The sequence below is a fragment of the Melitaea cinxia genome, chromosome 25, assembly GCF_905220565.1.
Source record: "Melitaea cinxia chromosome 25, ilMelCinx1.1, whole genome shotgun sequence".
Lineage (NCBI taxonomy): Eukaryota > Metazoa > Arthropoda > Insecta > Lepidoptera > Nymphalidae > Melitaea > Melitaea cinxia.
In genome coordinates, this window is record NC_059418.1 from 1,612,229 (window position 1) to 1,636,022 (window position 23,794).

Consider the following 23,794-nt stretch of genomic DNA (forward strand, 5'->3'; position numbering starts at 1 on the left):
AAAAATGTAAACAAAATATGAAATAGCTATTTTTCGAAGCCGACTCACTAACTAAAACGAACACGTTTTGCTCGTCCCTAATAACATACGAATCCAGTTAAATTTGTCTGGGTCTGGGAACACACAACATACATAAACGCGCAGCGGACGACACATACTTGCATGTCCTATACAAACGCGTGTCTGGTGATCAAACCAAAAACTATCGACCACAGTCTTATACACAAGTAGGGCAACTACAGTGTTATGTACGTCGGCTTAATTGTAGCCGCCAGAGGCATGACGATCGATGGTCCTCAACGTCATTAATATTTTAAAGTATAACCAATTACAATGAAACGTCACGAAACGTCACTCAATATAACCAATTACAATGAAGCGTCACCTCAATAGAACAAATTACAATGACCGCAATACGTGAGCGCACACATCGATAGCAGTGACGTACAGCAGCGTTAACGCGAACGAAAAGTTATGACATTATCGTACTAATCGCTCACTATTCAACTTCGATTTAGTTTCATGATCTGTATATAAGACCGTGCCAGCGACACAAAATAGCCGTGATCACTATAATTACCACCTATCTATGTATTATACTACGATACTCTAGAAACTACACAAGCAAAATGAAGTCTAGCCGAGCTTAATCAGCTCAATGTCTACGTTCTATAACTAAGCGTTAAAGCCACACAACATCTAAGGCTTTCATTTAATCCTAAGCAAAAAACATTTGGCAAATGTTAGATTATTGGTCAATTTGCGTGAATGCACAACAATATCTTAAAACATTTTTTAGTTTTTATTTTTCACTTGATAACGACCTCTAAAACGAAGTCGCCTCTCGGACTACATTGTTTATTTTTTAGTGTTAGAATAATACACGTAGGTTATCTATTATTATTTCATTGTATTTTTAAATATTTTAAATTGAGTGGGTAACCAATTCGAATTTAACAGATATTTAATATAACAGCGATAAAAATATTCTAGTTTTTTATTTTAAGCGAAGTAGCCCGTGCAATTTTTCTTTTAGTCGTTTTTTTTTTTACAATAATTCCATATATGCTGTTTTTTTTTACATTGTCAATATTTTGGTTTAATTTTGATCAACTTTTGTGTTAAAATAACGTGCTATTTGATTCTATCATTTTTTTTTCTACACATGTCAAAATATTGGCATCACTATTAGACAAGGACGAATATTATCTGTTCGGCTTTTGTAGGACATTTTCGCTTTGTTTTTCGTTCTTTTCAGCTTATTGGCGTTTAGTACGATTTTTTTTTTGGTTATGTCAGTTTAAAAAAATAGAATACGTTTGACTGTTAAGAATCTATGTTAAGGTCAGGCTTTTACAGTCAAAGTTTTACCGAATACAGCGTCGGCCTTGGTTTAGTAGTTGGCAGCACTGGTCAGTATTATTTTTTTTCCAGTTGTTACACATAACGAAATTGGTGTAAAACATTTAACATCTAAAATTTTAGGACGTTTTCTTACGTTTTGATTAGTCATCAATTTCTCTTCCCATAACTAATTTCACGTATGTCATGTGGAATGGAAAAGTCACAATACAGATTGTTTACTGCTGTCTAGAATACCATCTCAATAAAATTTTCAAGAACTGTCAAAATTTTATAGACAATACCACGTGATTTCTGTTATTTTTTGTTAATGTAGTTCCGTTTCAACTATTTGTAAATAATTTGTTTTTTTATTAAACCATTTAATGTAAATTTTGATGATTTGAGATTTCATTTCGGTAAGTTAAAATCATTTGCCAGTGCGATATTTAATTTTAAAACGCTTATTTTACGAAATTAAAAAAAAAAAAAAACTTTAAATGCATACTTAATTAAATGCACAAAATGTCACTGTCATTAAAAAAATGAAGAAAAACCAATTAGCAGATAAAAAAACTATAAAAAATATTTTTTGTGACAATTTGTGTATTCAATTAAATAAAAAACAACAATGATTTTATAAGGCCCCTATTTCATCAAGTGTAGGAAATACACAGCCAATTATTTTTACACCGCGGTAACACTAATCAGAAGTGTTTATTTTTGATGGGGTTGCCAGGTTTCCGTCGTCTGAAATTACCCATCTGCCGTAGTATCTGCGTGTTCTCGTCATCTAACTCTCTGTCCATACCGGAAGTACCGGGAATCGTACCCCATAATTTCAATTTCGAGGGTAGATACAGTAAACCCAGTAGAGTGATAACTGAAAAAAAAGACAAAACACAAGTAAAAATATATACATATAAACCAAAATAAAAAATTACTTCATTCGAGTAAGCTTCAAAAGCACTTTGAATAGTTTTAATTTTTACAAATTATTATTTTTTGTAACTCCATGTTTCTGACTTCTCAAAGTAAACGTCTCCTTTCTGGGTTAGGGTATTTGCATGTATAATAAAATCTCACACACAATTATGGAATTGTGCCAACATAAATTTAAAGTTTTTTGTTAAAAAGAAATTAATAGATAAAACGTATTATTCGGTGCAGGATTACATCTATAATAATATGACAAAGAGGTGAAGTTTCTAACTTTGTTTGTCTGTAGGGGTCAATCTTCGCAAACACTGATCCGATCATGAAAATTCTTACACTAACAGAAAGGTACACTATTCAGGAGTGATATTTTATTGTTATTGAACAAAAAATTCGGTAAAAAATAATGGTATATGTGAATCAAGACGGAGAAATACGAGCGAGATGAAAACTTTACTATATATTTGCATCAAAAATAATATCTAACGCCCGACGAAGTGGGCACGGGTCGGCGAGTAGTTGATAAAAATGTGTGTGACGCTGTTTCATGCAAGATATTAGTAATTTTGTACCAAAACACAGTTTATATATTATTTTCAACAGCAACTGCAGAGTTTTTTGCCGATTCTTCAGGTGTTAGCTTTACTTTTGAAAACTAATAATCACTTTAAAATTTTAATTTGTAAAATGACGATTCGAAATTAATTTTGAAGCCTATTTGAATTAGGTTGTTTTTGATATGATTAAAATTGTCACTGATGTGGAATGTAGATTCTGGTGAGATGGACCGGCAGGCAACACCGCAGTTACTCATTTTGAATAAATAAATAAATATCTACACAATACACACACGGTCGTCTGTTCCTAAAGTAAGCAACTTAATGCTTGTGTTATAGGTAACAGCCCACTGGTATATAGCTACATATTTTTTTTTCGATAACATACTTATAAATAATACATATATAAATATATAAATAAATATTTATATTACACCCAGACTAGAGGTGGGAATCGAACCCACAACCCTCGGAGCAGAAAGCAGGGTCACTACAAACTGCGCCAACGGGCTAGCTAGTTTGAAAAAAACTAATAAATAATTAAAGCTTACTTCTGTAAAAAGATGTAATTGAAATTAATTTTTTGGAATTTTTTAACCGACTTCAAAAAAAGGAGGAGGTTACTCAATTTGACCGTATGTTTTTTTTAATGTATGTTCGGGGATAACTCCGTCGTTTATAGACCGATTTCGATAATTCTTTTTTTTTTTGGAAAGGGGATATCCCTAGTTTTGGTACCAGTCTAAGGAAACCAGGATCTGATGATGGGATCCCAGAGAAATCGAGGGAAACTCTCGAAAATCCGCAATAACTTTTTACTGGGTGTACCGATTTTGATGATTTTTAATTTAATCGAAAGCCGATGTTAATCATGTGGTCATATTTAAATTTCATCGAGATCTGATTGCAACTTTTGGAGTAATCTTTGATAATGCGTATTTACCTGACGTTTTTTTTTTTTTTGTCTACCTACTTTGTATACGTCGATATAATTGAAGTCGGTTTTTCTTCGTTTGCCTGCAAACTAAATTATTTATATACTTCAATGGTGACATACAAGAGTATGGTTCACGTGATGGTAAGCGGTTGCCGTAGCTTACAGACGTCTGCAACTGCTTGATGCAGCAGCATTATTTGCATTACAGTATTACCTTGTATAAGTATAGCATATTTTACCATTAAAAAAAAAAAAAATTAACACTGGCTTTACCATTTAAACATAGTTTAGCGCATTAATTATAAAAAAATAAGAATATTTTAAATAGTATTATTTTTACTTTATGCCATGATTATTGGATTGATTTGACTTTTTCTGACATCGAGAAATATCTATATAAATAAAAATGAATATTGCCAAGCGCATAACTCCACAATGGCTCGACCAAATTGACTTTTTTTTTTGTATGTTCCTTAAGGCCAACTGAAGGTATTACTAAAAAAAACGTATAAAACGTATAACGTAACGTATCTACTAAAAAAAAAAATACTATTAACTTTTGACAGAACGAAATCTGTCCGGGCAGCTAATTTATTAAATAAATATATAATACTCACTGTTCAGTATGCAAGGAAAGACGACATAGAAGTTGAGATTCGTCGAGTGAAAATAGAAGGCCTCCGTGAAATATAATATTATTGTTAGAAACAACGACCAGTAGCCCATTGACACCACGCTGGAAAAAAACATTATATTTTTATAATCAATCTGTAGTTATAGACACCGCGTTGGCGCAGAGGTCACAGCCATGGATTGTACCTGTTGCGCTGGCGGTTGCGGGTTCGATCCCCGCACATGACAAACATTTGTATCGGCCATACAGGTGTTTGCCGTGGTCTGGGTGTTTGTGCAGTCCTAGTGGGTCTCCCCACCGTGCCTCGGAGAGCACGTTAAGCTGTCGGTCCCGGTTGTTATCATGTACACCTGATAGCGATCGTTACTCATAGTAAAGAATATATCCGCCAACCCGCATTGGAGCAGTGTGGTGGCTTATGCTCTGATCCTTCTCCTACATGGGGAAAGAGGCCTATGCCCAGTAGTGGGATATTACAGGCTGAGGCTAATCAATCTGTAACACCCTACAGCTGGGCAAAGGCATTTTTCTCCGTGTAGGTGAAGTTTAGTCCATCACACTGCTCCTCTGCGGGTACGTCTGTAATTTCCCTACTATAAGTAACGATCGTTATCAGGTTTCTATGATAACAATGATAAGCTTAACGTGCTCTTCTAGACATGGTAAGGAAGCCTACAAAGACCCAAACCGGAAACAAAAATTTGTGTAAATATAGAGAAAAAATATATGAGAAAAAGATGTCTCTGGTGCGTAGAGTGCGAGGTAGTGCCAACGGCATTCTGGGCAAGATATCCAGTAGACTGGATTGCATATACATGAATCATTGCTGTGCCGTTGCAAATGGAATGGTGCCGCAGTGATTCGTGTGTATTGTAATAGTTAACTGTAACATTTATTTATTTAAAATATTATAATAATTAAAGTAACATAGTATTTAAGAAATATTGTTTACCAAACCAAGGTCACTTTAATAAAGAATATTATTATTATTATTATAAATAAGTGCTCTGAGAGCAATTGGAAGCAACGGCCGCCGTGAATGGCAACTACGCTGAACCCTACATTAGAAGTTGTAGCATCAAAAAAAAAAAAACTATTATTATAATTAATTTATTATTAGTCATGCTAAGAAGTAATTGGGTTTGCTTTAAATGGGGACATCATGCCCCGGGCGCTACTCACAATGAAAAATGGGCGCCAAATGGTCCACAAAACAAAAATAATGCCGTATATATTATATAGTTTCCGAAATCGGCTAAGAAGGCAGTGGGTAAGGTTTTGATTATGAACCGTCGAATTATCTATAAGTTAAAATATCGTTCGACCTTGCAGAGAAACGTGCAGCAGATAGCAAACAAACAAGATAGAAAGAGACAGACTACATTTTGTTTGTTCCGTCGTCGCTACGAAAAAATGATGGGCTTTGTTTACATTTGGTATCTCGGCTCGTTGAACGCACTATAAACTCAAAATTTGACCGTTTATCGACATAACTTTGTTACAAAAAAAAAAAAAAAAACCCTAACCTATCTAACTTCAAAATGACGATTTTTAAATCTAACCCTGGGCGCGAGTTTAGCTCGCTACGTCACTGTATAAAGAAACTGATAATTTAGTTTCTTATACATTTTTTCGAGTTTCATTATACTGGGGATGTACGTCGACCTTAGAGAAGTACACAGCTAAAAAATGAGTAAGGTATCTTAGACCTCTTGGGGGATTGAGGGTAGGTGATACTCTTTAGATGCTTCTGGGGTTGTAGACGTCTATAGGCTACGGTGATCGCTTACCATTAGGTGAGCTGTTCGCTTTATTGTCTAGTTGTAATAAAAATAAATAAATAGTTACTTACGGTCTGTAATGTATATACAACGTGCAGTGGATCAAGGCGAGCGCCTTCAACACAGAGTACATGCCCAGCATTCTAGATATCGTGAAATCACCTGAAATAAAAGAAAAATTTATTGATCAAAAGACTTCGAGACCTATTTTTATAAAGATTTTAGTACCCCGATCTTACAGAAGATCACAGCGAAATAATACTGCTTTCAAGCAGTGTTGTGTTCCTGTGGTGAGTTAGGTGACCCAAACTCCTGGGGGGATTGGGGATAGGGTTGGCAACCTGCTTGGGATGCTTTTAGTGTAGCAGACGTCTATAGACTGTGGTAAACAGTACCATCAGGAGAGCCATACGCTTGTTTCCCGGCCTGGTTGTGAAAAAAAAAGGTGTCGTTTCTGGTTACTGCCATAGATTGTTCCTCTTGATAGAGAATATATCAACCAAAGTACAGTGGAACAACATGATGGATTAAAGTCGGACCCCTTCCTACATGAAAAAAGTGGCATATAAGTATTGTAAAAGGCTTTTTTTTGAATGAGGAAAATCCATCACGGATACCCTCCGGCGCGGGGCACCAGAGAGATATGTCAGACTCCTACTGACTAAAAAACCACGCGATGATGGGGTCGCGCTAGCATTCGCCACCTCGCCCTGGTATTGTTAGAAGCCTAGGTTAGCTTAGTTAGTTAAATATTGTAAGTAATTAGCTTAAGGTAATACTAGATAACACTAGGTTAACTGAGGTAGGGCACAGCAGGAATTTCCTGCTCAAAATATGGAGCAGCCCGACTGGGGTAGTACCTCGACCTTACAGAAGATCACAGCAAAATAATAATGTTTTCAAGCAGTATTGTGTTCCTGTTGGTGAGTAAGGTGACCAGAGCTCCTGGGGGGATTGGGGATTGGGTCGGCAACGCGCTTGCGATGCTTCTGGTGTTGCAGGTGTCTATAGGCTGCGGTAGTCGTTTACCATCAGGTGAGCCGTACGCTTGTTTGCCGACCTAGTGACATAAAAAAAAAACTAGGTACATTACCTAGGTTTGTAATTTACCTAATGTTAAATGTTGCCATTTCTAAATTGTATGTAAATTTTACTATCATGATGTACTTTTTTATAAATGTTTGTTATCAAACAAAAAAATCTTCATTTTACATTGACAAGTAAGATTATGAGAGATAATTAAAAAACTACTTGTAGCATGTCACTCAAATTTAAAATAAACAAAATGAAAAGCACCAGCTTTGGTATAAAAAAAAAATGGTACAACCAGAACAAAGTTACGACATAACACATATTTAAAAATAAAAATAAAATTGAGAATCAAAGAAGGTTTACCATCACGTATAAGTAAGTGTATGAAAGGTAACAACATAACACATTTTAAAAAAATCAGTGAAATTGGAAACCAAAGAAGGTTTACCAACTTGTAAGTGTATGGATAATCATTACACAAAATAAATATTCTTATTTCATTCCATGCAACCAGACCAGAAATAAATATTTATATAGATAAATTTATATACCACCAATTATATATATAATTTATATATAAAATTAATTTAAAATATTATTAAATTATTTGAAAATAAAAACAAAATAGTCACAAATTCTGAGTATCAGATAGATTAATTGATTTATGATATACAGATTTTGAGATATCACGAGGTCATTAAATTATAATTTAAAAAATCCTTAGTAAAAAATTTTTTTTTTCAAAATTTTGGTAACTAAATAATTATATAGGTACTACAAAATAAAAATAGAAATACAGTAACATTAAATATTATTATTTTTAAAAGGATATATACTTAATTAAACTTATATAAATATCGGGAATCAATTCAAAAAATAATTATAAACGTCACATCAAGTTACATAAATTACTTTTCTGAATTATTTAAAAAAAATATATCAACACTAACCTAGCTTAGATTTAACCGATTAATTAAAAAATTACTCACCGTCTAAGTGATCATTGTCTCCATTATGACTTAAGAACGATCTTCTCTCAATATAGGACCGGCCGGCTGTTCCTAAATCCATAAACGCTACAAACGCTATCCAACCGCGAAACGCATACAAAACTTTATTTTGAACTGCCATAGTGCATCTATTTGATTGACCTAAGTCTTCACTCACGTTGTGATAACTCGGACTCAACTTCAAGAGCTAATTTATACGTATAAAGTGTAAAACTTGCGAGAAACTTGTTAACACTTATGTACTTCCATAATAATCTAGGAAACAATAATTTAATTAAGCGGGATATCGTTTTACATGTTAATATACGCGTATAAGTTTAAGCATGCATCGCACTGCGGTATTTTACCTGCATTAGACATTTTCATACAAAATTTATAATTAGATGTAGGATGTAAGATGGATGTAAGCAATGTATGTTTTTCGCGCAGGGCAGTCTTATGCCTTTGTCAAGTCTTTGTCACTGTCAATTTGATATAAGAGAGCTTTGAATTTGCAATATAATATTTTATTTTTTATTTTTATGTTATTGATAAGATTACCAATAAAATTATCGTTAAGAACATAATTTTATAGATTTACTGTTCGTTTCTGGGGATTTGTAAATTTGTTAAGTTTCTTTACTTGATTTGTTCACTTTTGATCAAAAAAGAGAAAATATTTTTGAAACAGATTATTTCATTTTCATTTAGTCAATTAAATAATGTTTCGATTTTTTTCGCTCTTTTTAACTATTTGTGTTTATTGATTTTATGAATTTTCTATATATATTTTATAATTTATAGAATTATAGATAGATTATATAAGCTTTCGATATTGCCAATGCAAAAATGTACATCAATCGCGGTCCGCGACTGGTCACAAATACCTAAAAATACCGTCGCCATATTGGTATTGTCAAAAACTTCGCGATCCATCCGTCTGTAGGAAAAAATGATTTTTCGTTTCGTAAAAAACACATTGAAACCGTCCGTGCGTTCTAATTGATCGAGCGGTGTACTTAGATGTTTCGTTTACACTATTTAGTGTACAGAACTGTTTTTAAATGATGTTTTCTATGGGGAAACGTTCAGATCGTAGTAGGTCGGGGACCGAGTCTGAGGCCGGCGGTTTGGTTAAAACTGGTCTGCCAACAGACGAGGTGGTGACAGCGGTGGCCGCTGTATCTGATGAAATTGGGGATATCTTGAAGGATGAGCTTGGTGACGCAGAGCTGGCTGACTTGAGCGCTGAGCTCGATCTCCTCGTGGAGCTGGCTGACGAGCCCCAGCAGGAATTTCCATCCTTGTTCGAGATTGCTGTAAGTTGATACTAATAACCTTACTCCTTAAATCAATTCTGTCTGCCTTTAGTCTCCAATGTCGTTGACCTCTGCTACTATTTTGACAGTTTATATACATATTACATATATGTGACTAATCAGAGTGAAATTTGTTTTGCATTTTAATAATATTTATGATAGTTTTCAAGATATTGACACTCAAATCAATCTTACTTTCATTAGTGATCTATCATATCCTTATTTTTATATCTTGTAAGTTATACTGAAAAGATTAATGTAAAATATTGAAAATTGTAAAAGATTCAATATACATTACTCATCACACCCTAATTTATTATTAAATTGTTAATGAATTATTACTTGCTGTCACTCAGAAAAGACAAACTGTGGGCTACTCTTTAGATTAAGAGCCAAACAAAGCTTTCTGTCCTAACTTAACAATTCATACAACGTTAACTAAGATTTACTCAGATATTAGCAAATCCTTCAGGGAGCCAAAGTAAAAGAAGAAGAAAACGAAGGTTTTTTTTTGCAACAAACTCGGCACTTAAAATTGTGAAAAACGGGCAACAACTCCGACGTTTTTTCTGATTCACTTCTTCGTCTTTGTTTTTGCTCTTACGACTTGCACTCCCACAAAGCTTACACAAAGCAAAGTTTTCTGCCCTAACTTAACGATTCTCATAACATAAGCTAAGCTCCACTCAGATATTGGCAAATCCTTCAGGGAGCCAAAGTAAAAGAAGAAGAAATTATGTCAATAAACAGTCTGATTTTGAAATTAGATAGGTAAAGGTTATTTTTTTTTTTTTTTTGTAACAAAATTATGCTGACAAATGGTCAAATTTTGAACTTAGATCATTCAACAGCTCTTAATCTAAAGACTTATCGAGAGAGAAATATCGAGTGTCCGTTTCACTGGTTGCCATTAATGCATAACTAAATAAATAAATTAATTAAAAAAAAAACAAGTCCTATAGGTCAATTAAGGCATGGTCGCTTAGAACCGAATATAAAATCACAATGTCAAAAATTTCGATCAAGCGAGTACATCGTCCCATAGCTTAATTAACTAGAGCACCAACACAGTCGGAGATGCAGGTTCGATCGGAATGGTCGATTTTTGTTATGATATTAAAAATGTTTATTATGATATATTCTTTATTGCACTTAAAAAACTGAGATAGAGCACATCAGGCAATATCCTGCTCAAAATCTGGGGGTAGCCCGACGGGGAAGTACCTCGACCTTACAGAAGATCACAGCAAAATAATGCTTTCAAGCAGTGTCGTGTTCCTGTGGTGAGTAAGGTGACCAGAGCTCCTGGAGGGATTGTGAGTAGGGTTGGCAACGTGCTTGCGATGCTTGTAGTGTTGCAGGCGTCTTTAGGCTACACTTGCTTGCCAACCTAGTTGTATAAAAACAAAATGAAAAAAAAAAAAACAATTGAAATCGTAAAGAAAATGATAAATCATATGGCTGGCCACCTTACTTACCACAGGAACACAACACTAGTTGAAAGCAGTATTATTTAGCTGTGATCTTCTGTGAGGATGAGGAGGTTAAATATGAATAATTTTTCAAGTCTTGAATACGGCAATTGATGCGAAACTTTTTGACACATTATAGTTTATATATTTGTCAACTATGTAACAGTATAATTATGTATATAAATAAAGATTTGTTATGTATGTCTGTTGAAGGGATAGATTTGCCTAGGACTGTTTTTTCCATGGGATAGCTATACTATAGTTGGACTCAAACCACTTGAACTAATCAAGTAATGGTGTGGCGACGTCTATCGCGCGAAATACGAACGACTACAAACTACGTAATTAGAGAAAACTGACGTATGCTACATCGCGCTATCAGAGTTTTCAAAGTGATTAAGTATATATACAAGATCCCGACAACAACTGTCGGGGCGTTAGCCCGCCAGGCACAACAACCGTCTGGTCGGAGGATCCTCCCTTTTCATTAGTTGTTGAGGAATTCAATCACCATGTTCCTCATACTCCCAAAATGGTTTTATTGGTTAAGGGTAAAAAACATCTTGTATACCTATATCTATAATATAAAAATGAGTCGCTGAATGTGTTGCTAAGCACAAAACTCGAGAAAGGTTGGACCGATTTCGCTAATTCTTTTTTTAAAATATTCCTTGAAGTACGAGGATGGTTCTTACGGAGAGAAAAATTCTAAAAAAAAAATTAAATTTCCTGAAAAAGTCTAAAAACAACACTTTTCTATACTCCCATAGAAAAGATTTGTGATAATACTTAAAAGTCAATTTGAACTTTAATACCATACGATAAAGTTTGTGTTAGGCGATACGAAGTTCGCCGGGTCAGCTAGTAATCTATATAAGTAAAAATGAATGCTGCTAAGCACATAACTCGAGAATGGCTCAACTAATTTGGCTAAATTATTTTTTTTATGTTCGTTAAGGCCCGTAGAAGGTTTAAATACGAAAAAAAAAAAAAAAAAAATCAAAAAATCTATGTAAATAATAATCTATTAACTTTTGACAGATCGAAGTCCAGGCAGCTAGTAATAAATAATTATGGTTAAAAAAAAGTCATATGTTTATTTATACTTTATTGTACTCCATAACTACATTTTATGTAAAATTTTTAGTAAACATAATAATAATAATAATAATATATTCTTTATTGTACACCAAAATATAAACAAACAGTAGTAATTACAAAAAAAAAAGATGTACAAAGGAGATCTTATCGCCGAAGAGCGATTTCTTCTAGATAACCTTTGGGCACAGGACACGATATAGTAGTGACGGATAGGAAGTGTACAATATTCGTAAGGATGAATAAAAATAGTGTATGATAGATTCAAAATATTTAAAGACAGTTACAGTCTGTGAAGTACAATGGGCGGACTTATGGTCATTTAGTAATTTCTTCCAGAGAACCCAAATGTTCCTAAGATAGGCAGCTTATTAACTGTGTTTTATGTAACAGCTGACTCATATACACATCTATTTTTTATATAATCATAACAGCACTTACAAAATACAATACCATTGTAGTTGAAATCATATTTATCTTCTTCTTCCTATATGTAAAATGAATGTTGTGTGCACAACTCAAGAATATATGTTCCCTAAGGCCCATAGAAGGTATTAATAGGGACTATAAAAAAAAAAATACTATTAAGTTTTTGACAGAACGAAGCCGGCGGCTAGTATGTTATAATGTTATAAAACAGAAACATCTGTAGACAACTTACAATGTTACATAGGTTATAATTCGGCTGCTTGGAAACATAGATAGAGACTGACTTTTAACTAGAAATCAGTGTTTAGGACAGTATATGTTTATAGATCAACAATCACCATTCAGCCTGTAACATCCCAGTGGTGGTAGGTCTCTTTCTCCATGTACGAGAATGGTCAGATCTTAATCAATCACGCTGCTCCACTGCAGATTGGCAGATATATATCTATACCAATACTAGCTGACTCGGCAAATGTTGTCTTGCCACTAAACGCGATAACAGGGGTTGGTGGTAGAAGGGTGAAAATTTAGGTTTGTATGTATTTTTCAACGCCAAATCATAATAAAATAAAAAATGAATCTAAAAATTAAAAAAAAATTAGGTGTGGACTACCCTTAACATTTAGGGGGATGAAAAATAGATGTTGTTCCGATTCTCAGACCTACCCAATATGCACACAAAATTTCATGACAATCGGTCGAGCCGTTTCAGAGGAGTTTAACTACAAACACCATGACACGAGCATTTTATATATTAGATAAAAACTGCTAGAGTGATTGTTTGTTTGTTTGAATGTTCTAATCTTAGTATCTAATAATTTAAGTTCAAAGGTAAATTATATATATATATATATATATATATATATATATATATATATATATATAATTGCAAAACTACTCATAGAAACGTAACATAATAATAAGGTTTATGCCAAAGATGGACTTATTATAAGAGATTTCTTCCAGCCAACCCACGATCATGAGTAAGTGAGCGATATACATACATATATTATTATATTATATGATTATAGCGAGAGAAACAGTGCAAGAAGTATTTATTTAAGAAGAAAAAAAAAAAAATTACAAACAGCACAAATCACCAAAATACAAAAACACATATACATAAACGTATACATATAGTATATTATATTAGGTTATTTTCCTTAAATTATTGCTTGTAAAATCGCGGGACACAAGCGAGTATCATATAAAATCATCTAGTAGTACCTTAAGAGTAATAGCCAACTGCAAGAATAGATTTCCTGCATTGTCTTTACCAGCACTTTCGGAAACCAGACGACCCTGAAAGTAATGTCAAAGGTCAAAAAACAAATAAATATTAACTTTATCCTTCATATCATTTTTAATGAATTGAATTTGTTGAGAGTTTACGACATAAAACCTTATTATTATAATCCTTTAGTTATTGTTATTTACACCGAGGTCGCTCCAGGAAGTCGTCGGCAACGTGAAGGGTCTGCTAGGCTTCCTCAAGGAGCTAGGCTGGCATTTTATTTTATTATTTATTTTTTATTAATCAGTACGGATTTACCACTTACACTTATTAACATTTCAAATAAGTCACATTAATTAACGTTCCAAAAAAAAAAAATAATTAACGTACAATAACAAGTTGCATTAATAAATTGATCATAATAATAAGCATAAAAGCAAACCAAAGAAAAAACAGAAAAAATAAAATAAATAATAATAGTAGAATTAAGATTCAGTCGAAATTAAACAAATAATAAAAAGCAATAAAAAGATAAATTCCATGTCAGTTTATATAGATGTAATAAGAAAAAAAAAAAAAAGTAAAATGCATGAATAGCATGAATAGTGTCCACAGCCAATCACGCAAAATAGGCGCATTAAGACGTCGAGTTGTAGAAAATAGCCCGTGCTTATCAACATCATTATCATATTGGTATTTTCCCGGGGTCTAAAGTTTGAAAATGACTGTGGCGTTGAATATATATATTTTGAAGGGTCCCTGTTGTATTGACGGTTTGTAAAGCCTGCTTCACCAGTTTGGATAACGCTATTTGACGGATGGCAGTATCCAACAGTAAAAAGTTTTTAATTAATTTTTTTTACCATCGGATTCTACTATATTTATATATTTTTATTGGTATATATTAATCTTATAGTTGCAGTTTATGAATTGAGGGGAAATAGGTCCTACTAGCCTAGTCTACCTCATCCTGTCAAAGTCTATTTGTATCATAATTGGTCAAATAGCATTATCCACAAATGATGAAATAGGCCCTTAAAACCGTCAAACAACAGGTTCCCGTGTTTACAAGACCCTTAAAAGAGTAACTAGTAAGCCAGTTCTTTTTATCAGAATCCACATTGACAAAATGAACACGAGATTTATATTTATGAGAACAGAATTTTAGTAGAAGTTCGTTTTTTTCTTCTTATTTAAAAAAAAGGAACAAATTGGCGTTGTCCACATAGTTTGATGGCGAAAAGGTCACTCGGATTTCATACCTACCATAATATGTAACAAAAAAAAAGTGTGTGCAATTCACACGCGATAGAACTGAAACTTCTTAGACGTTACTTCATAGACGTACTTTAGTATTAGAAGCGAAATTCAAAGTTTTTAGTAATCTAAGCATTCGTCTTTCTTCAGATCGGTCATCGTGGCTCCGGTAGTGGATCCTCGTCATCGTCATGGTCGGGAGGTAGAGGCGGGAGGTCCCGCCGTCTTCCGAGACCACAGAGGGCGCCCAGGAGACGACCCATCGCCAAGGGGAAGGAAGTAAGTTGGTTATATCTGATGTTCTTATATTTGAACTTGAATTGGTAGTCGTTAACAAACTTTATACACTTCAGCCTATTGCAGTCCACTGCTGGACATAGAATAATAATGCGGATTTTGTTACGTTTTGGTTTTATTACTTGTCGATGTAAAGTGAAGGGTTGTTTCTTGTTTAGTAATAAACACAGTTATTATAACATACTATAAAAATAATTGTGTTTGCAGACAAACAAAAAAAACCCGACTTCAATTACATCGACAACGTAGATCGACGAAAAAGTAGTCAAGTAACTACGCGTTATCAAAGATTACTCAAAAAGTAGTTATCAGATCTCGATGAAATTTAAATGTGACCACATGATAAACATCAGCTTTTGATTAAATTAAAAATTATCAAAATCGGTACACCCAGTAAATAGTTGTGCGGATTTTCAAGAGTTTCCCTCGATTTCTCTGGGATACCATCATCAAATCGTGGTTTCCTTATCATGGTACAAAACTAGGGTTATCTCCTTTCCAACAAAAAAAGAATTTCAAAAATGTTTAAAAAAAGAATTATCAAAATCGGTACATCCAGTAAAAAGTTATGTGATGTAATACAACGTAGGTCGACGAAAAAAGCGTCAAGTAAAAACGCATTATTAGATATAACTCGAAAACTAGATGTTAGATCTCAAATAAATTTAAATGGGACCAATTGACACACACCACCTTTCGATTAAAAAAAAAAATTGTCGAAATCGGTCCACCCGGTCAAAAGTTCTGATGTAACATACATAAAAAAAACAGTCGAATTGAGAACCTCCTCCTTTTTTGGAAGTCGGTTCGTCGCTTCCCGCTGTCTGTACGCTTAGATCTTTAAAACTAAGCAACGGATTTTGATGCGGTTTTCTTTAGTAAATAGAGTGATTCCAGAGGGAGGTTTATATGCATAATATAGTAGAGGAACACTAATAGTTTATGCAACCGTGTGAAACCGGGGTGGGTCGCTAGTTTATTTTTAAATATATATGTAATAAATATAACTCGAGAACACATAAATTCAAGCTATCCGTTAGTTTTCTTGTTTTTTGCCCGACTTCTAAAAAGGTTCTCAATTCAATTGTATTTTTTTTCTTTTTATGTATGTTACCTCTGAATTTTTGACTGAGTGTACAGATTTTGATGATTCTTGTTTTAATTAAAAGGTGGTGTGTTATGTGGTCCCATTTCAATTTTTTGTTTACCAAGTTGTATCCAATAATGCGTATTTACTCGACTATTTTTTTGTCGACCAACGTTGTATTATACCGCATAACTTTTCATTGGGTGTGCTGATATTGATGATTCTTGTTTTAATCGAAAGCTGGTTTTTGTCTTGTAGTCCAATTTAAATTTGATCAAGACCTGATGACTACTTTTTTAGTAGTCTTTGATGACGCGCATTTACTTAACTATATTTTCGTCTACTTACGTTGTATTTTTCTACTTGTCCATGTAATTGAAGTCGGTTTTTTTTTCGTTTGCGAGCAAACACAATTATTTGTTAGTTTTCGTTTCTTCCCGTAGCGCCCACTTCGGGAAACCTCACCATTTTACTCATATAGAAGAAATTATACTTTTTAATAACAAACAACAAAGGTAGGCCACAGTAGGAAATATCCTGCTCAGAATCTGGAGTAGTCCGACTGGGGAAGTACCTCGACCTTACAGAAGATCACAGCTAAATGCTGCTCTCAAGAATTGTTATGTTCTTTTGGTGAATCTGGTGACCAGAGCTCCTGGGGCCGAATGGATGTAGGGTTGGCAACGAGCTTGCGATGCTTGTAGTAGGCTTCCATACCGCTTCAGCCTGTAATATCCCACTACTGGGCAAAGGCCTCTTTCCCCATGTAGGAGAAGCATCAGAGCTTAATCCACCACGCTGCTCCAATGCGGGTTGGCTGATATATTCCCTACTATGACTAACGATCGCTATCAGGTTTACACGATAACAACCGGGACCGACGGCTTAACGTGCTCTCCGAGGCACGGTTGGGAGACCCACAAGGACTGCACAAACACCTGTATCGAACCCGCAACCGCCAGCGCAACAGGTACAATCCATGGCTGTAACCGTTGCGCCAACGCGGCGTCATAGTCTTCCATAAGCTACGGTAATAGCTTACCATCCAGGTGACCGTTGGCCGTCTGTTAGCAGGTGTGTCGCCGGCGCGGCGCGGTGGGCCGGCGCGCGGCGTCGCTCCGCCTGCGGCGGGTCGAGGTCGTGTCCGACGCGTCCGACGTCGGCGCCGACTCGGACTCGGACGACCAGTGGACGGAGCTGGACAACTGTGAGTGTGCCACTACCTTCGGTTGTAGCTCATGTTGAGCTGCCACCGCGTTCCAAATTTATATTCTGCTGAGAAAACGAATGTGATTTAGACTGAGCAAATAAAAACACTTTTTAACTGAGGTAGGGCACAGTAGGAATTTCCTGCTCAAAATATGGAGCAGCCCGACTCGGGTAGTACCTCGACCTTTCAGAAGACCACGGCTTAAATAATACTGTTTTCAAGCAGTATTGTGTTCCTGTTGGTGAGTAAGGTGACCAGAGCTCCTGGGGGGATTGGGGATTGGGTCGGCAACGCGCTTGCGATGCTTCTGGTGTTGCAGGCGCCTATAAGCTACGGTAATCGCTTACCATCAGGTGAGCCGTACGCTTGTTTGCCGACCTATTGATATAAAAAAAAAAAAAAAACTGTTACTTGCGGACAAGCTTAAGGGCTTTTGCAAGTAAATATAATTTGATGTATGCTTTTCTTAATGTTACGAATGTTACAAATCTAAAGGTTTTTTTTTTTAATTTTTATGGCGTAATTGATTTTAAGTGCTATGAGATACTGTTGTTATATTTATTAGTTTATTATCATATAATTCTAATGTATATATGTATTGCTTGTAAGTATTAATGTGTAGATATTTGTATGTATGTTTATTATAATATAACTGCACCACCTACCAGATCTTCAAATAAATATTACTCAATCCTATTTCGCGTTGTCTCGAAGAAATGGCTAACTAGCCATAAGACCGCCTCTTGTACTACACATTCTTAAGTTGTCTGTATTATTATTATTTTGCATTTGTGTATATTGTGGTGTACAATAAAGAGTAAATAAAATAAATAAAGAAATTTATATTAAACATTTTTGAATATCATATCAAAAATTGACCGCTCCAGCGGTCTTTGATATGATATTCAAAAATGTTTAGAATTCCTAATGTGGGTAACACAAAAATAAAAATCTTAGATATTAAAAATTTATATTAATTGTCTACAGCTGGCAGCACTGATAGTTCTTCGGGCAAGGAAATGAGCGGTCTAGATATCGATTCTTACCAGCACAAGGGATCGGTAAGTCCTATTATTATATTTGTAGATTTTAATGTTACTTAGTAATTAGCTGTGGTAAGTACAGCTTCATATTTTTAACCGACTTAAAAAAAGGAGGGGGTTACTCAATTCCACCGTATATAACGTTGTACTTATCGATGTAATTGAAGTCGTTTTTTTTCGTTTGCTAGCAAACACAATTATTCACGTATTATTTCGGATACGGTATGTCTCCATGTAACTCTTTATGGCCCTAAACGGTCGGACGCATTGTCCGACAAAAACTTTTAAAACAAGGAATTTAAGTTACAACGTTATGTTAACTTAATAATTACTTATTCTAGTATGCAGTCTCTATACGACGGCTTAAAGTAGTCTCCGAGGCACGACTAGAGGACTAACAACTAGAGCGGAAATAAATATTTGTACAAGTACCTATTTCCATCCCGGGCGGAAATCGAAACCGCAAAATTATGACTGCCAATTTAAATTTCTCAAGAAATAATGTTTTTATAGAATAAAAAAATGTTAAAATTTGTTTAAAAAAAAAAAAGAGTGTGTTTTAGACCACACGACTGAAGTAACACTTCTTAAGCTCCTACAGTAATATACGAAACGTAACACTCTTTCTATCATCACTAACTTATATCTCCCGTTGAACTTCCGTTCGCCTCCTCCGATCACACTTTTCGTAACGCTCTCGTCACGCATTCACCAGCTTACTTCTCAAGTCGAGCGTGCGTAAAGAAGCTTTACTTCGAAAATAAAAATATTTGATGATCATATCAGCGACCACTGGTATATGTTCGTAACATTATCAAATGTAACCTTCCAGCAGGTGGAGCCACCAGCGATGGGTCAGTTCCTTTTGCCCCTGCTCAGCGCAGACCCGACTGCCCCTGATCCAGAACACTTTCTGATCCGCCACGAGGATATATTACAGGTAAGGTATTCGTTTCAATAGTTAACGGAATTGAAAAAAAAAATGTCCAAATCGATATATAATTTGCTTTGATATGATGTTGTTTTACCCCAATGGTACAGAGGGCGTTCGTGAGACATTTTCACCCACTCCTGTCCAGTGCCTCTCGCTCCGCGTCCAACTAAGACCGGCCTTGCTTGATATACGACTCGACTTTGACACGCGTTTAATTTGGTGGAATTCCTTCCACAGGAATTCCTTCAATTCAAACCACTATCTTCTGAGATTAGCGCGTTTTTTTTTTTTATATCACTAGGTCGGCAAACAACGGCTCACCTGATGGCAACCGATTACCGTAGCTTATAGACGCCTGCAACACCAGAAGCATCGCAAGCGCGTTGCCGACCCAATCCCCAATCCCCCCCAGGAGCTCTGGTCACCTTACTCACCAACAGGAACACAATACTGCTTGAAAGCAGTATTATTTAGCTGTGATCTTCTGTCAGGTCGAGGTACTTCCCCAGTCGGGCTGCTCCATAGTTTGAGCAGGAAATTCCTGCTGTGCCCTACCTCAGTTTAAATAAACTATCAAACTTTTCAGCTTATTATTATAGACTAGATGACCCTATGCACTTTGTATCACCTACCAAATATTTGTGAAAAATATGGACAAAACACTTTCTGAACGCACCTTTAAATATTTGGCAACCAAGTGACAGTTTTTTTTTTGACAAGAGACGTCAGATGTTTAACAGCTAGGAACATGTCGTACTGGAAAATTAAATTGTCGTTTTTAGTATTTCCCGTTACTTATTATTTATGTTTTTCACCTTTGAACCTTCTCTGAACTATCGAAAATATTTCAAGATTAAAATCAGCCAAATTGGTCCAGATGTGATGAATGTGATGGTTTTTGTTCTTTAGAAGTATACTAGCGACCCGCCCTGGCTTCGCACGGTTACAAAAACTATCAGAGTTCCTCTACTATATTATGCACGTATTATACATATCAACCTTCCTTTGGAATCACTAAAAGAAAACCGCATCAAAATCCGTTGCGTCGTTTTAGAGATCTAAGCGTACAAACAGCGGGAAGCGACTTTGTTTTATGTAATGATTTACCAGCTGTGTTAATAAATAATTTTCTCGTTACAGCTTCTAGCATCTGCGGAAGATAGCGTAAGAGATGACATTGCTTTAGATGACGATGCTGCGTTGGATTCAGCGCCTGACATGTAAGTCCATTGTTTTGTTATTGTTCGATGGGCTTGGTGCAGTGGTTATAGTGAGTGACTATCGCGCTAGTGGTCATAGGTTTAATTCTGACTTATGTAGAATATTTGTGCAGCCTGTGCGTACGTTTATCTTGGTCTGGACCTTGTGTACTCCTATGAGGTTCCAGAAAGCAGAAATGAGAGTAAATCTTTAAAAAGTAATTATTTTATCCAAAATTCAATATTAATTAAATTTTTGTGTGTATGTGAAAGATATTTATTTATTTTAGCCGACCCGTGCCCACTTCGTTGGGCGTTAATTATTATTTTTGTGATAAAAAAGTATAAGTAAACTAGCTGACCCGGCGAACTTCGTATCGCCTAACACAAACTTTATCGTATGGTATTAAAGTTCAAATTGACTTTTAAGTATTATCACAAATCTTTTGTATGGGAGTATAGAAAAGTGTTGTTTTTAGACTTTTTCAGGAAATTTTAAATTTTTTTTTTTTAGAATTTTCTCTCCGTAAGAACCATCCTCGTACTTCAAGGAACATTTTAAAAAAAGAATTAGCGAAATCGGTCCAACCGTTCTCGAGTTTTGCGCTTAGCAACACATTTTGCGATTCATTTTTATATATAAGATGTATAGTAAAATTTTCATCTCGCTCGTATTTCTCCGACTTTATTTACACATACTATTATTTGTCCATTGAATTTTTTGTTCAATAACAATAAAATATAGCCTATATCACTCCCGAACAGTGTAGCTTTCTGTTAGTGAAAGAATTTTTATGATCGGATCAGTATTTCCGAAGATTATCCCTTACAAACAAACAAAGTGTCCAGTACCCAAAGGTTATCTGGAATAAATCGCTATTTAGCGATAAGATCGCCTTTGTACATCTTGTATTGTATCTTTCTTTATATGTCTGTATTTAGGTGTACATTAAGAATAAATAAATAAATAAATAAAATAAATAAAGTTAGAAACTTCACCTCTTTATACCATTAGTATAGATTATTATTATGGTTTGTATGTCATTCGCAGGTTGAGTAGTGAAATGTATGAGTGTGAAGAACCAGTAGTGACGCCGGAGGACGAAGCCGCGCTCCTGCACTACGTGTGTGGTAGGTTTCACACTATTACAATGTTTTCGTTTTGCGATAAATTATCTGTAATACTTTTTTTTTTAAATTTGGTTTACAAATTGAATGATACAATATAAAAAAAAGGTTTATGTATGTAATAATTTGAAAGGTACAATGTTCATTCTTATTACAGTGAACACAGCATGCAATTTTGACATGTTCAGCTTGAACTAATCACAAAATTTAAAAAACTATTTAACCAATCCATGAACGATATTCTTGGCCGTGGACAAGGAGCCATTAAAAATATAAAAGTTTGGACATAAATCATTATAGGATGACAGAATTCTATATAAAACCGAATGATGTCCAATATTAGTACGAAAATGCGGTAATTGAAAGCTATACATATTTGACAGACGACTACCAGAACGTGGGATCTTAAAATAAATTTTACTCAAAAAGTTTGGACAGATCATTAAACCATGTATAATTTTGTATAAAGTCAAAACATCCGCTATTTTCCGACGAGTACTTAAGGGTTTGAGATTATAATACTTTAGAGTTATAAGTTTCTAAATTTTTGCATTTATTGTTAATGTAATGTATGTACTTAATATACCTTCTTTAGAATCGTTGTGATTTGAAACTCCATGAAACGAAAATGTGTCACGTTAAAAAAACAAACACATAAACATATAAGAGAGATTGAAATAGAATACATTACACAGTATTTTTTATTCTCGGTGAAAAGATCTGGTAGACTACTTTTCAGAAGTTTCACTTCTGGCGTGTGTAAATTGCACGCACTCACACACTTCTGTCGTTGTACAACTAGTTCAGCAAACAAGCGTACGGCCCACCTGATGGTAAACGCTTATACGTAGGCTATAGTTGCTGACCCTACACTCGACTTGGTCCAAAAGCTCTGGTCACCTGACTCACCAACAGGAACACAACACTGCCTGAAAGCAGTATTATTAAGCTGTTATCTTCTGTAAGGTGGAGGTACTTCCCCAATCGGGTTGCTCCAGATTTTCAGCAGTATATATCCCGCTGAACCCTACCTCAGTGATCAGATCTTAAAATTGTTGCATTGTCCCTTAATATGAGAAATTATAGCAAATACCATTGTCCCCAGAAGCTGAGCAGTCAAATAACTCGAAGGATGTTCAGTTCAAACCAGTTGAGGAATGGTTGCTGGGCGTCTACCACTCGTGGTGTGAGATCAGTGCGCTGATGTATACACTCATCGGGACCAATATGTAAGTGATGACAATTTTTTTTTAAGACTAAGATGCCTACTTTCCCGAGTGCTGATAATTATGTTATTTAGCTGTATCTGACGGATAATTTTCAATCAATAGCTTACTATACCTTATACAAGGCGTTCGACTGCTAACTTCGATCCTTCAAATGGTTCATTTAGGTGTTATGATAATGTTCCATGTGAAAAAAAAAATACTAACTAATATTAAAATTTTATTTTGTGTTCATATACGAGCTATTGTGGCAAGGTAGTTCTGCATAAACCGTCCGATGAGCGCTAAACACTACGTAACGTACTGCTCTAATTTCGTTGAAAAAGATTTTACGAGAAATAGTAATTTCCATAAGCGGTTATTTAGTTGTATGCGGCGGTTAATATTAATATTTGCGGGCTCATGAAAGGTATCATGCGGAACGATAAAAATAGCGTGTCTACTAAGACAGTCGAATAAAAAAATGGGCTAGGCGTTTTCTTTCTTACGGAAACTGCTCTATTACACCTACAGAACCGCCCATTTGAAGGAACGCAGTTAGGAATCGAACATCCTGTATATGTTATAATATCGATTCTGATAACACAGTTGAATGGAATAGATAAGAGTCCGCGAGAGCCAGATTTTGGTGTCCGATATCTGCCAGTCATATGA

The 23,794-nt window shown here is 35.0% G+C and overlaps 2 protein-coding genes across 2 annotated transcripts in view; one reads left to right on the forward strand and one right to left on the reverse strand.

Annotated features, from left to right (window-relative positions):
- Positions 1 to 1,289: 1,289 nt before the first annotated feature.
- LOC123666160 lies at positions 1,290 to 8,349 on the reverse strand. The gene is made up of 4 exons (XM_045600365.1): positions 8,208 to 8,349; positions 6,258 to 6,348; positions 4,389 to 4,507; positions 1,290 to 2,224 (listed from the first exon to the last, which is right to left on the reverse strand). Exons 1-4 carry the CDS (start codon positions 8,347 to 8,349, stop codon positions 2,049 to 2,051), a joined length of 528 nt encoding a protein of 175 aa, XP_045456321.1. The 3' UTR covers positions 1,290 to 2,048.
- Positions 8,350 to 9,271: 922 nt separating this feature from the next.
- Positions 9,272 to 23,794, forward strand: part of LOC123665857 — a 75,188-nt gene continuing 60,665 nt past the window's right edge. Inside the window, exons 1-8 of the mRNA XM_045600092.1 lie at positions 9,272 to 9,526; positions 15,167 to 15,295; positions 17,475 to 17,607; positions 18,598 to 18,671; positions 19,423 to 19,593; positions 20,728 to 20,807; positions 21,838 to 21,917; positions 23,020 to 23,143. Of these exons, the coding sequence (XP_045456048.1) occupies positions 9,272 to 9,526; positions 15,167 to 15,295; positions 17,475 to 17,607; positions 18,598 to 18,671; positions 19,423 to 19,593; positions 20,728 to 20,807; positions 21,838 to 21,917; positions 23,020 to 23,143 (1,046 nt within the window). The remainder of the gene's footprint in view (positions 9,527 to 15,166; positions 15,296 to 17,474; positions 17,608 to 18,597; positions 18,672 to 19,422; positions 19,594 to 20,727; positions 20,808 to 21,837; positions 21,918 to 23,019; positions 23,144 to 23,794) is intronic.

Bases quoted from the DNA above. Each gene is read 5' to 3' on its own strand.
- LOC123666160 (XM_045600365.1), bottom strand. From the start codon at position 8,349: ATGGCAGTTCAAAATAAAGTTTTGTATGCGTTTCGCGGTTGGATAGCG. The intron at 6,349-8,207 runs GTGAGTAATTTT...CTTTTATTTCAG, and splicing joins AGACAATGATCACTTAGACG to GTGATTTCACGATATCTAGA. The intron at 4,508-6,257 runs GTAAGTAACTAT...GTTTTTTTCCAG, and splicing joins TTGTATATACATTACAGACC to CGTGGTGTCAATGGGCTACT.